Source organism: Myodes glareolus, chromosome 14, assembly GCF_982192425.1.
Source record: "Myodes glareolus chromosome 14, mMyoGla1.1, whole genome shotgun sequence".
Lineage (NCBI taxonomy): Eukaryota > Metazoa > Chordata > Mammalia > Rodentia > Cricetidae > Myodes > Myodes glareolus.
The window spans coordinates 78,660,213-78,674,465 of record NC_142039.1 but is presented as its reverse complement, the minus strand read 5'-3'; the positions used below and the strand labels follow the sequence as shown (position 1 = coordinate 78,674,465).

At 36.0% G+C, this 14,253-nt stretch overlaps 1 protein-coding gene across 2 annotated transcripts in view; it reads left to right on the top strand.

The window, feature by feature from the left end:
- The window catches only part of Slc71a2 (solute carrier family 71 member 2), a 47,847-nt gene that overhangs the window by 18,288 nt on the left and 15,306 nt on the right, over positions 1–14,253 (top strand). For both annotated transcript variants that reach the window (XM_087896661.1, XM_087896662.1), the window contains exons 3-6: positions 6,068–6,130; positions 6,526–6,653; positions 9,263–9,377; positions 13,804–14,022. In XM_087896661.1, coding sequence (XP_087752787.1) covers positions 6,068–6,130; positions 6,526–6,653; positions 9,263–9,377; positions 13,804–14,022 — 525 coding nt within the window. The remainder of the gene's footprint in view (positions 1–6,067; positions 6,131–6,525; positions 6,654–9,262; positions 9,378–13,803; positions 14,023–14,253) is intronic.

Below are 14,253 nucleotides of genomic sequence, written 5' to 3'. Positions count from 1 at the left end.
CCGCAGCACGCAATGACCCCCTTTTAGGCACAGAGCGAGTCTAGTTGCCATCAAACAAATCCATTGAAAAGCTCTGGCTCCCTCAGGAGCCAGACAGAGATCGCGATGGCGGCACAGCCCAGTAACTAGTATTTTAAAACCGCCACTTTCTAGTAGACCTGATCCCACTCAGGCAGGAAGAGCCGAGCCATGGGTATGATCTCAGCTACTTTATTCCTGAACCCGAGTGGGCACACAAACGTCCAGGCCTAGAAATGCTCCATAGCCGGAGTTTGCACCCGCGGCAGGGCCCAGGAAGCCTCGTTTTCAAATGGCTTGGCTTTTTTTCTGCCGCTATTGCTGAAACAGGAAATCTCTCTATGGCACGTGCTAGCAAACAGCAAAAAGCTGTGTTAAACTCTCTTTCCCTTTTTTTTAAAACCCTCTCAGGTTTTTAAGTGGATTTAGTTACCACGTTGGGCGCCACTCTGTTGCATAAGGAGCGGTGGGCTGCGTTCCCGCCAGGATCCCAAATAGGAGAGGCAGGCTGCATTCCCGATGCCCGGCTCATGGCTAGCTTTACCTGAAATAATTACACGGAAACTGTATTCATTTAAACACTGCCTGACCCTAATGGGTGGTGCCTCTTATTGACTAATTCTCAACACTTGATTAACCCATTTCTAATAATCTGTGTAGCACCACGAGGTGTTGGCTTACCGGGAAAGATTCAGCATGTCTGACCTGGCAGCTTCATGGCGGGCAGCTCTCTGACTCTGCTTTCTATCTCCCAGCATTCTGTTCTGTCTACTCCGCCTATCTAAGCTGCTGTCCTGTCAAAGGCCAAGGCAGTCTCTTTATTAACCAATGAAAGTAACACATAGACAGATGACCCTCCTACATCACCACCTCTTACCTTTTTCCTTCTATCACACCCAAGTTTCATGGGACACTTTCCATAATCCTGTGTAGCTTCTCTATATGAATGAGGGAGTTGGAGAGAGGTAGACAGACTTCTCTTAGCTGCAGATGCCTATCCCACACTTACATACTCTCTCTAGTCTTTCTAATTTCCACTGTATCTTCCCTCTAATGTTCAAAGCTGATAATTTTGGGGGTGATGGTGTGTTCTGGCAGACACTCAACCAGCCAGCTTTGAAGCCACTCTGTAGCCTCTTGAGTTTTTGAGCAGTTATGCTGCTTGAATAAATTTGCTTAGCATGAATGTTTAAGTGTTAGAGGTACTGAGTTGCTAATATAATTTATTGTTATTTAAAAAATGTAGCTGAATAGTTGTACTAATTTTTCTTCTTTGTGTTTTTCATTGTCGATAAACTTGCCTTAATATGTTCTCGTTTCCTGACTCCTACTGTTCATCCCACAGCATGTTTTCCCTATTCTAACCCTATTTTATTTTTTTTTGATTAAGAAGATTGAATTCCTCTTTAAGAAAAACGTTTTGCTTTTGGCAAATGTTCAGTTTGGCAAATATGCTGTTCACTTCTATCTTTTTTTTTAGATGCTAATTTGGGGTTCTTTGATAAGGAGCTAAATTAGTTTTATTGTTGTTGTTTGTTTTCTCTGTATAACATCCCTGGCTCTCCTAGAACTCACTCTGTAGACCAGACAGACTGGCCTCTTACTCACAGTGATCCGCTGCCTCTGCCTCCCAAGTGCTGGGATTAAAGGCGTGCACAATCACTGCCCAACTCAAAATCAGGGTTTTGTACTCATGTATCCTCTTTTATGTTTGTGTGTGTCATCATTCTATTTATTCCTTGGCATCTTGAACCCGTCACCTACAATGGTTTAACGATTAAGATGATAGCATATGTTTGCTTTCATTTTTAACCTTAATGTACCAAGTAGACAATACTCTTTTATTTTTAATAAGGCAAAAACAGAAAAAATCAAAAAAAGCAGTGTTGGAATCATGATTTGGAAACTTAGAATACCATATACATATTAATATTTTGTCAAATTTAGCTCATTTTTTATCTGAAAATAATTTCATGGAGTGGAGAAAAGCATTTTACTTCTTGGTTCACAGTCTTCGAAAAATGTTACTTATGTAGCCATGGCTTAACTTACAGTTTTAATTAATTTACTTAATAATGTAGCTAAAGTTTGCATCACTGATGTCTTGTAACTATAGCAGTTTTGTGAAATTGCCTTCATACAGTGTGGGCCTACCTTCTAGTACTAGTAGTAGTATTAGCACATTAAAATGACCTGTCCCTTATTTCCATGCTCTTTGAGGGCCTAATCTTGATTCAGTTTGAAAATAGTCACAGAAACAAGACTTTCATTTCTTTTAATTTATAGAAATTATTTTTCAAGCTGACTTTGAAACTTCAGAGGACACTTAAGAATAGAGTATTCCCTACTCATTTATCTTTTTCATGTGGTGGTTTGAAAAATCCAGACTATTCTTTGACCACTTTCTTGTGACATTCAATTCTCTTATCCTTTATTCTGAACTGACTTTCAAGATAATGTGCCCATTCATTCCTTCATTTGACTAACATACATTTTTCTCTTGTCTGCCACTTGATCTTTTGACTAGCTGTCTTGTCTCTTTAATAAGTGTGTCTTTCCAGGAGTTACAATGGCTGGAATGAGCAACTGTCTACTAGATGTTGTGGTCACATTACATAATCACATTGCTCGATAATTTGCTCTTTATAAAGGAAAAAATAGTAAGTGTTGTAACTAGAGAGTCACATGTATACCATCTTGATTTCTAGAATCATGAGATGCTACAGATTGACTTGTTGGCTTTTGTAGATGTAGTTTTTGGATTTTGTAATATATATATATATATATATTCGTTCTTGATTTTAAAATAAAATTTATAGAATTGGCCAGTGCCCAGGAGAGGACCCTGCAAGCCTCCCAGTCAGTGGGGAGATTATCCAAGAAAGGTGAAGAATGAAACTCCAGCCCATACCAGCTTTGCAGGGCTGGCTCAAAGTTTCCAGCCTGACTTTGTGGTGTATTTTTCTTACCCATTTAAGCATAGTAAAGATTTGGAAAAAGGTTTCTACATGACAGTTATTGCAGCAAAGCTTTAGGCATAACTACAAAAAAACTCCCTAACAAAGTAACAAAGCACCTGCGACTTTTAAAATAAAAATGTGTTCTTATTGGTTGATTAGTAGAACTTAAGGCTAGGGCCTAGAGAGGAAGGATTTGTAATAAGCATAATGATAGATTCTGTTGGTGAAGAATGCAAAGTACATGGGACCTCTGTCATGGGTTTCTATTCACTAAGAGACAAAGTATATGGGACCTCTGTCATGGGTTTCTATTCACTAAGAGACAAAGTACATGGGACCTCTGTCATGGGTTTCTATTCACTAAGAGACAAAGTACATGGGATCTCTGTCATGGGTTTCTATTCACTAAGAGACGAAGTACATGGGACCTCTGTCATGGGTTTCTATTCACTAAGAGACAAAGCTCAGGATTAGGGCCTAAACAATTCTCAGATTTGGAGGAAATTCAGATGGAGGCTGGCTCCTAATGGAACAACAAGGGATCACCAGGTTGAGTACTTCACCCCAGCATTCCAGGTGACCAGGATACATTCATTTCCTTCCATTGAAGAAAATAGCCCCCCCATGACTGACAATCCTGGTTTCTCCAATGCTTACTCTAAGCTATGCTTCCTACAGGCCCATTATGTAAATGATTAATTATTAAAGTCAGTAAGTACCACTCAGTATCTAATTAATATTATTTGTTAAATCTTTGTTTACTGTTGTGTAGCTGACAGTGTACAAAGCACTAATCTAAATCAAACAGATACAGTGAGCTTTTCTCGGCGTTTGTTTCTCTTACTAATAGTTTATTTAAATGAATGCCTGCACATGTGTGTACAAGTGTCAGTGGAGAGCATAAGAGGGTGTAGGATACCCTGGAACTGGAGTTACAGGCAGTTGTGAACCCTATGATGTGAGTAATGAGAATTGAACCCTGATTCTCCGTAAGAACAGTGAGCATTCTTAACTGCTGAGCCAGCTCTCCAACTCTGTCTGTCATGTATTTTTAGATATGTAAACAAGGTTCATACTTTAGCAAAGGCAACACCAGATTTCCAACTTTGCTGATCGATAATAAAATTATAAAAAGAAGTGACAAGATAGTGTAAAATAACTATTAGTGAGTCATCTTGTCTTCAAGTTTGGGATATATGCATCATTATACTGCCTCTGACATCAGTTACATCTGAAACAAAGCCATTAATACAAATTATCATTCCCCATACTAGCATGATGTTTTGTATGCTTGGAGTGACTTTTATAGTCATTCTAAATGTTATGATTTTTGAACAGTATATTGTTAGTATTTTAATTTAATTGATGTTTAGTTGGATTTCCTCTGATGCTCTTTTTTTCCCCCCCTTTTTGGATCTCTGCTAGAAGTCAGGGCCCCTGCTGGTCAGGAATGTGGATCTCTTTATTTTCTTCTGTATTTGATTTACAAAGACCTTTTCGTTTTGTGTGTCTTTGGTGCAGTTCTGCCATGTAGAGTGTTGTTTGTAATACACACTGATGGAGATACTCAGTCTGGTGAAGAAGAAACATTTTTATTTTAAGCCTTGTTATAATTGAACATTTTAGAAGTGAGGTAAATTTTTTCCTTTTTGTCAGTCTTTCTGGTACATTTCAACAGCTTTTTGCAATCTTTCTGCTGAATTTGATGTATCTGTTTATATTTACAAGTGAGAGTAGATTGCAGTAGATGAGCAATTGAAAGAGATGTTTTCTGGGACTAGGCAAATAATACAAATGCATGAATTTGGCTGAGAGTGTTATAGTTCCAATACTGCTTCCTCGACAACAGTAATCATGATCTTTTACTAGCCAATTAGCCATAGTCTTTCAGGCTCCAAGTTTTAAAGTCTGTGGGTTGCTGTGAGAAGCTGGAGAACCACATGGGACATAGACAAATTTATTAAGGCGGCCTGTACTTACTTATTCATATGGGTGAGGCATTTGGGGAGGGTATATTCTTGCACATGCCCAATCTGCAGCATACAGTTTTAACTGAAACTAAAGGATATTTTGAAAGCGTATTAGCATAGGAATTTCCCCTAGTAGAAACAGGAACTCTTGATCTGGTTAAGAGATAAGCACTCTTTCATTTCCTCTAGAATACTGAAGGATTGTACAATGTAGTTAAAAGGCATTTTGCTGCTTTTAACAGCACTAAGTAATCTGAAGCACTGTTTCATTTGAATTATACCCCATTTAATTCTGTAAATGACCCACTTTGAGGACCGTGCTTGTGATTATTATCTTGTGACCAACTACAAAGGTTAGCAGCATTGACAATAATATATAGGAGTTTTTCTTTGTGACATATTTTAGTAATGCATTCTCTTATAGCTCTCTGTTTTTGTATGTGTGAATATGTGTATCTTTTCATATAGGAGTTTTGGGAATCTGGAATACTAATTTATTGAAAGTTCTCTTTTAACATCATCTATTAATTTACTTCAACTGTTGTTTGTAAAAATAAAATATAGTGCTCTGTGGGGGGTGGGAGAGAGTGATTGATTGATTGATTGATTGATTGATTGATTGATGTATATTCCTTCCTAAGATTAATTTAAGGAGCTGGAGAGATAGCTCAGCAGTTATCTCTTTCAAAAGAAAGAGCAGTTCCTCTTTCAGAAGACCTAGGTTTGACTTCCAGCACCCACATTGGAGCTTAGAACCACCTGTAACTCCAGTCCTGGGGTATCAGATGCCTTCTGCTTGGTTTTGTGGACACCATGCTCTAAATATATTATGACAAAAGCACCTATGAGTGCTAGGGCTTACCTTGTCTAGTTCTTATTGTTAGTGTTTTATTATGTTACTGTCTTTTCATGGCTTCAAGGTGTTTTGTTTTATTTTGGTTTTGAGACAAGATTTTCCTCTGTAGCTCTGACTGAAGTGGTTTATTCTTGTTGTTTAAGATTTCATAAACATTTTATAATTTTTAGAGTTCATCCTGTTTAGCCTTCCAGTAATAAAGGCAGGAATCTTTACTTTTAATTTATATTTGAATATGTCTTGATGTTTATTTGTTTTTATAGGTTTTACACGAAACATTTCCTCAACACACATTCCTCATGAATGGTCTCATTCAAGGTGTAAAGGTAAGAAAAATGTGTGAAATCATAGTGAATCAAAACCAGGAATCCCTATGAAGTCAGAAAAAAATATAAAACACAAATACTTATAAGGTATAAAATAATTTAACATTAAAAAGCCAAGTGAATACTCTAAATGACTTAGGTAATTTTTATCTATATATACATGGCAAATCTGTAAATGTTTAATTCTTATACAAACCTTTAATTGCCCTGCCAGGCAACAGTTCTGTTTAACCCTTCAAGCTTATATAATATTTGTCTATGCATTATACTTATGTGTTAAACAATATAATTTTAGTAATTTTAGCAATATTGATGAATACATATAGAAAGGAAGAATTATAAGTAATAAAGGGATCATACTTTAAATGTAGCCTTTGCTTCTGTTTGTTCTCTAGGGCCTGCTCTCTTTTCTGAGTGCTCCACTCATAGGAGCTCTCTCTGATGTGTGGGGCAGGAAGCCCTTTCTCCTTGGCACAGTCTTCTTTACCTGCTTTCCTATCCCACTGATGAGGATCAGCCCTTGGTGAGTTGCTGAACTCTTCACTGTCATACTGGTGTGCTTTGAGTCTTATGTAAATAAAAACAGGTTGGCTACCACTCCTAATCCAAATATCCAAAATGTGAAATGATCTAAAAATTCCAAACTTTTTGAGTACTGATACAACACAAATCTAATTGGTTCAAGTATATACAAACTTTACCTCATAATGATCAAGTATAGAATAAGATAATGAAAAAGTATTTCAAATATTGAATAAAATGACTTTTAGACTGTGAATAAGGTGTATGCAGAAGATGGATAAATTCTACTTTACGCTTAGGTCCTATGCTTAAGATAACTCATATATATGCACAGTTCGAAAAGGAAAAAATCCAAAACACTTCAATCCCAATCATTTATGAGCTCAACCTTTACTTTGATCTGCAGAACACTCTTTAACCATTTCAAAGTAAACTCTACTTAGTTGAAGAAATTCAAGGTGTCTCTAAGAGAAGCTATTGATGCTATAATGTCAGCCATAGGAAGTCGGTGCTGAAAGTGCCCTCACAGTTCCTGTCCTCAGCACTGTGTCAATGTATTATTTTTGTCATTTCATTACACTGTGGCACTGAATGAGAATTGTGTATATAAAAATAGACAAGATTCACATTTTCCATACTCCATAAAGACCCTTAGCTTATTCTAAATCATGATATGAATTTGAATTAATTTTTCCTCTTCAGTATGATGAATCCAGGTAATTTAATTACCATAGAAGTGTTAGGATTTTCTCAAGCTTTTTTTTTCTTCTTTTTTTTTCTTTTTTCTTTTTTTTGCTGTTTTTGTTTTTTTCCTTTTTTAATTTTAATTTTTTTAGTTCTAGACCTTGGTATAGTACCTTAGCCAGTATTTCTGGTGCTGAGATGCTCTTGCTTTGTGAAAATACTTTTATTTGATTATCAGAAATTCTTGTTAAGTAAATTTTTTGGATACCATAATAATTTTATCTTCTACCAAGTAATCATTTTTTTTGTAGAATACTAATGCACCATGCCTTCCTTTTTTATAAAATCCCCTTTGCTAGCATAATATTTATCTAAATCCTTAACATTTGATGGTTCTACTCTTATATATCCTATTCGCTTGTTGTAATACAAAATAGCCTTTTATCCTAATTGCTTGATTTTCTAAGTATATTAATGTCATCTGTAAATAATTTTACCTCATTCCATCTAGCTTTGTGCTATTTACTGCCCTTTGAAACCTTAATAGCTAATGAATGGTGTTTAATTAAAGTGATGATTGTGGTGTTTTCATCTATTTTGTAAAGAGTTTTATAATTTTTCTTCATTAGCCTTTTCTTTTTTCCTTCTATTTTTTTAAAATCTAATGTGTATGAGTATTTTGCCTTTATGTCTGTCTATGCACCATGTATGTACGTAGTGCCTACAGAGTCAGAAGAGAGTGTTGGATTCCCTGGATTTGGAGTTACAGACAATTATGAGCAGCCATATGGGTATTGGGAATTGAGCCTGGGTCCTGGAAAAGTAGCCAGTGCTCTTAATCATTGAGCTATGTCTTTAGCATTTTGTTTCTATTTTATTCAAGGGTTTTTACTTTTAAAATAAAGACTTATTGATTAGATTCAGAGTTTAATTTATCAAGAATTAGATATGAGATGTTATTTGATGACTTTTAGCATAAATGGAGGGAGAGGATTTTTTCGTTGCTTTTGTTTTATTTTGCTTTTGTCTCCTTAAAAACTGTTATGATGCCCATGAGATGGCTCAGTGAGTAAAAACACTTGATATGTAAGCATGTGGACCTGTGTTCAGTCCCTGGAATCCATAGTGGAAGGAGAGAACCAACTCTTGTCTGGCCTGCCCAAGACATGATGCCACACACATGGCTACTCTTTCATGCATCATGTATATAGAGAGAGCTGCAATAATAGTAATAACAAAATTTGAATATTTTAAAGAACTATTAATAGATTAATTATGTTACTGACTGTTAATTAGTAATTTTTTAATATTAAAATATCTTTATGTTATAAAATAAACTTTACTTTGTATTCTGTAATAATATTCTGGCTTTTACTATTTTAACTGTTTTTTCAATGTATTTATGCATATTGTAGAAATTTTTGGTTTGAAATATATTAACATTTTTTGTTATACTGTTTTTGTATAGTTTTTTTTTTGTGTGTGTATATCTATGTGAGGGGTTGGATCCCTTACAACTGGAGTTACAGTTGAGAGCTGCCATGTGGGTACTGGGAATTTTACCTGGGTCATCTGAAAGACCAGCCACTGCTCTTAACTGCTGAGCCATCTCTCCAGCCCCATATAAAAGTACCTTTAAAAGTACAGCTATACCTAAAACTATAGCTTTCATTTAGTCCGTAATTTTTCTTTCTCTCCTACCATTTTTTAGGCCAACATGTACTCCTGCTAATATTGATAAAACTCCAGTTAATTTTATATTCATTTTTAAACATATGCAGATATGGGAGTTTATTTTCCATTAGTTTATAATAGTCACATGATATCTTTGACTTTGATTATAAAATTTGAGTAATTAAAATAATCTTTCAGCTAACAGAAGATGATGTTCTTAATCATATTCTTTTTAAAACTGTCTTTTTATAGGTGGTATTTTGGCATGATTTCTGTATCTGGAGTCTTCTCAGTTACTTTCTCTGTAATATTTGCCTATGTAGCTGACTTCACTCAAGAGCACGAAAGAAGTACTGCTTATGGATGGGTAAGATGGTGAACTTTTTGTTTGTTTTGAAACAAAAACTTAAGTAGGCCAAGTTTACTTCAAACTTGGAATTTTCCTTTCATAATCTCTTGAGGGCTAGGGTTATATTTTTATATTGGCTAGTAATTTATTATATTGTGTAGCAATTTACCTGTCTTAGGATTTTTTGTTATTTTGAGATCTTAGGGCAGACTAGACTCAAACTCAGTGAGTATCTTAGGATCACCTTGAACTTCAGTTCCTCCTCCCTTCATTTCCCGAGTGCTAGGATTACAGGCATACACTATTATGTCCAGCTTGTAGTCTTAAAAACTAGAGTAATTAATAGCATTCTGTTAAAAATTGACAAGAAATTGATGTTTGAAATAACATCAGAAATAGATTTTAGAAATGTGAGCATCTCAACAATGTGTCTCAGGTACTCATTTGAGACGTAACCTATAGAAAACAAAAGGCTATTCATTTGGCAGATGGTGTTGAATAAATATCAAAAGTTATGAGGAATTTATTTTTTTGATATGTTGATATTAGACAGTCACATTTTCTCAATCGTAATAATGATATTATAGTTATGTATTAGAAGAAAGAAGTATTAAAAGATGACAGCAGAAGCATTTTGGGCCAGAAGGGCAGAAGATCACATCTTTACAAGTTAACTTCCTCCCCCTCTTAAAAAAAAAAAATAGGAAAATAGGGTTTGAGAGAGGATTTTGCCATGTTAGCCTTGCCTGGCCAGGCTGAACTCTAACTCTGAGATCCAGCTTCTGCAAAGTACTTTTAAATCGTTTAGAGATAAGATAGCATATACTCATATTGATGAGCAGTTATAGACACATGTTCGGTATCTGGGATATATATGTATGTTATAAAAAGAAAAGTGATCTGGCTAGTCATTGGAGAGTAGTAGGTTAAAGGAGGATAAGAGCCAGAAGCCCAGATAATCACTTTCTTTCTTGTACCCTTTTCTTTAAAATACTGCTTCTTAAAATAAAGTGCTCATTCCTGTTAACTGATTAAATGAGTATATTCACTGATTAGTTTCCAACATACAGGTAAGTTACTTCCGTTTCACAAAACACTTTATTTTATTGACTTCAGGCATCCACAATTAGCGTCTCTTTCCCTTCTGAATACTATCTGCCCACTCTCTCTGCCGCACACTGCCCCAGTCTGCGCTCTATGTGCTACAATACAGTTTACTTCGGGCAAGGGGCTGGAGGTTGAAATACACAACAACACACAGAGACAGACACACGGACCTCTAATCACTGGTAAGAAGCCCCTTATTCAGTAGCATCATGGAGGTTTCTATATCCAGCAGCCAAGTGGGCCAACAGGTGAAAACCTTATCCTCTGATCCTCAAGGCAAAGCACAGCTTTTAGTAACTCTAATCAGAAGGCTCTATCAGGGAAGAGCAGCTGAAGGCCAGGACTCCAAATGGTCCCAACACTCCCTTCCCACCTCCTGTGAACATTATTCATGTGTCATCCTAAATTGAAGGCTCTTGTGCAATACTGTTCAGGATAGAGGAAAACGTGAATAGGAAGGCTTTGAAGAAGGAAACATTCAAAGTGGACTGCAAGTGTCATGAAGAGCACCAGAATCCTATACCTCATAGAAGTGCACCTTTCTTCTCCACCTTGTCTTATCATGGGAACTGTCCATGGACATATTAATTTCCTCACAATGTTATTAGACTATAAAAATGTGAATGGATACATGGAAACATAAAACTTGTACATATTAGTGGAAAATAGTTCATTTAAAGTTTTGATGTATATACATCACATGTCTGACTGGTTAGACGTTTTGTTTCCTTCAGGTTAAACATTTTTCCCTTTTTTGGCTTTTATTTACTGTGTGTGTGTGTGTGTGTGTGTGTGTGTGTGTGTGTGTGTGTGTGTGTGTGTGTGTGTGTGAACAACTACCATAACATGTTACTCTTCTTCTATCATGTTCAGGAAATCAAACTCTGGTTACCAGGCCTGTACAACAGGAATGCTGAGCCATGTTGTCAGCCTCATTTATTTTTTCCTTATGGTGGAATTTTCATATCTGTTTATTTTTTGCTTTCAGTGGAAACATAATTTATAGTGCTTCTGTGCTAATTACAGAAAGGGTTTTGATAGTCACTAGTAGTGACTGTCACTGAATTACTTAATCTCTATCTCAGTTTCTCACTGTAGATGGCAGTTAGGATTAGTGCTTACTCATGAGGCTTGGCAAGAAGCCAGTGAGTGAACATCCTAGCTCATACAGTATCATTCTGAAGTACGATCCCATCAGCTGCTGCAGCTCAGCAGTAGGCTACTGGGTTTGTCTCAGGCATAGGCCTTTGCCAGTCATTCCCTTACAGCCTATCTAGCTTGCAGAGAATTTTCTACCGATTATTTCCAGAATGTTTTAATTAAATTCTAAAAGGCACTTAAATATCCAGTTTAGATTAAAATGTGCTTTCCTTTCTGGAACTCCTTCAGGAAACCAAAAAAGAGGTTCTTTAAGGGTCATAGCAGTCAATAATACTACTGGTAAGTTCCTCCTCACTGCATCTGGTAAATGAATCTATAAGATGACTTCATGACAACAGAGTCTTAATGAATGTTGTTGTGGGTTTAGATAATTTTAAACAAAATCTGCAAAAGTATTGTCCTTCTTAAGACATAAAGTAGCCTACTTGGCAGTATGCTCAGGTGCTATGAGATGTGACTGCACAAAAACTTAACATTGTGTCCATAACACTTGAGGAGGGTACCCTAGTGCTCAAGAAACTACTGAAGAGAGTACAGCACAGTTCCCATAGCTGTTTGCATGGTTTTGCAATTTGTGGCAGTTATGTGGCTTCCTGGACTTTTTCAAATAAAATGGTAAGATCTCTGTCATTTTCACATACTTATTAAATAACTGAGTTTCAGGATTTTTATTTCCCAAACTAAAATTCTTCATATCTTTATTCCCCACTGCAGTATCATTTTTAGCTTTGAAAGCTCTTTAATGTAGCATTAGTTTTATATGTATTATGTTTTTATATTCAGTTGTGGGATAATAGGTTTTACAAAAATGTCATTGCTTACCAGGAATCATAATCAGATATAGTGATTTCTAGTGTTTCTTTTTAAATATCATTTTTACTTAATCTTTTAAAATTTCATACATGTGTATAATATATCTTGATCATATCCATCTCACACACCCCTAGGACTCCCATGTATCTTCTGATTTCATTTCACTCTTTATAGTGTTTTTTTTTTTTACTCACTAACTCCTTATGTGATTTTTTTTTGTTTCTAATAGTATCTTCTAGTTTTAATAACTTATCAGTATGTTTTTGGTACTCTAATCTGCTTATAATTTAAAGAATGAATATTTACATTATATTTGTAAATGTAGAACATAGGGCTGCAGTGTAATAAGGCTTACTAGCTACTGCCCTAACCAGAAAGCTTCAACCCCTCCACAAATCTTTAATTTTCTTTTGTGTGGGTGTTGGTATGAGTGGTACTAATGATCACACTCAGTGTCCTGAGTATGCTAGCTAAACAGTCTATCACTTAGCTATATATCACCAGCCTTCATTCTTTTATTTTTATTAATGTAGTTATTTTGGTTACAGCTTTTTCTCTTAAAACCAGCTACCTTTTCCCCCCACTGTGTTAATGAAATAGTTATAAAGAGATAAATGGGTATGTGGGGAAATATACTGATTTTGGATGAATCAGATACAGTACCTGAGAAATTTATAGATTTCATCATCAGTGCTTTAGAGATTTAGAGGTTTTTTTTTTTTTTTGAGACAGTTTTATTATGTAGCCTAGAACTGGCCTTGAACTCAGCAGTCCTGTACCAACCTAAGTACTGTGATAACAGGCATGAACTACCATGCCTCGTGCTAATCAGGTGCCATGCCACTGAGAGGAATTGTTTTAATACTCTTTGTACATCTCTGTTTTCCAATTAAACAGGCAAAACCAGTTAGTGTTTTATGAGGAAAACTCCTACATTGTTCATTTATACAGTATTTTCATTATAGTTCCCCAGAATATCTCCACTTAGTTAATATCTCCATTTAGTGGGTGAAAACATTTTTAAGCAAAATTGCTTTCCTTCTCTTTTATTCTTAAAATTTGTATGCAACACATTTGTCTTGCTGAATCCAGGAGAGGAGTCTTCAGAGATGGCTTGGCTTGGTTAAGAGTAGTTGTTCTTGTAGAGGACTGCTCATAACTATCCATTTCTCCAGTTCCTCTTCTGACCCCTGTGGGTACCAGGCATTCACTCAAGCAAAATTCTTATAAATCTTAAAAAAGAGAGAGGGAGGGGATAACTGTCGCTATACACCTACAGTAGGTGGGACTCTGGGGGAGAGCTTGCTCTCTCCACTGATGTTCATATTTAGGATCCTAAATGACTGCACTTTTTTCCCCATAGGTCTCAGCTACCTTTGCAGCTAGTCTGGTTAGCAGCCCAGCCATTGGAACATACCTCTCTGCAAATTATGGAGACAGCCTTGTTGTGCTGGTAGCCACAGTGGTGGCTCTCCTAGACATCTGCTTCATTTTGGTAGCAGTTCCAGAATCTCTACCGGAGAAAATTAGACCTGCTTCCTGGGGAGCTCAGATTTCTTGGAAACAAGCAGACCCTTTTGCGGTAAATAAGACATGAAAATATTTACTTCCTATATATTTCTTTTTGCTGATAAAATAAGACTATATATATATATAGCCTCAAGTATATATACCAACAGTTGTTGATTTATTTCTTTTACAGTAAAAATAGAAAACACTTTACTTACAAGTAAGGGCTGAGAGACTGAGAAATACAGAATTAAGTTGTGTAAATCATAAGAGACAAAATATTGCCCTCAAAGACATGGTTGTT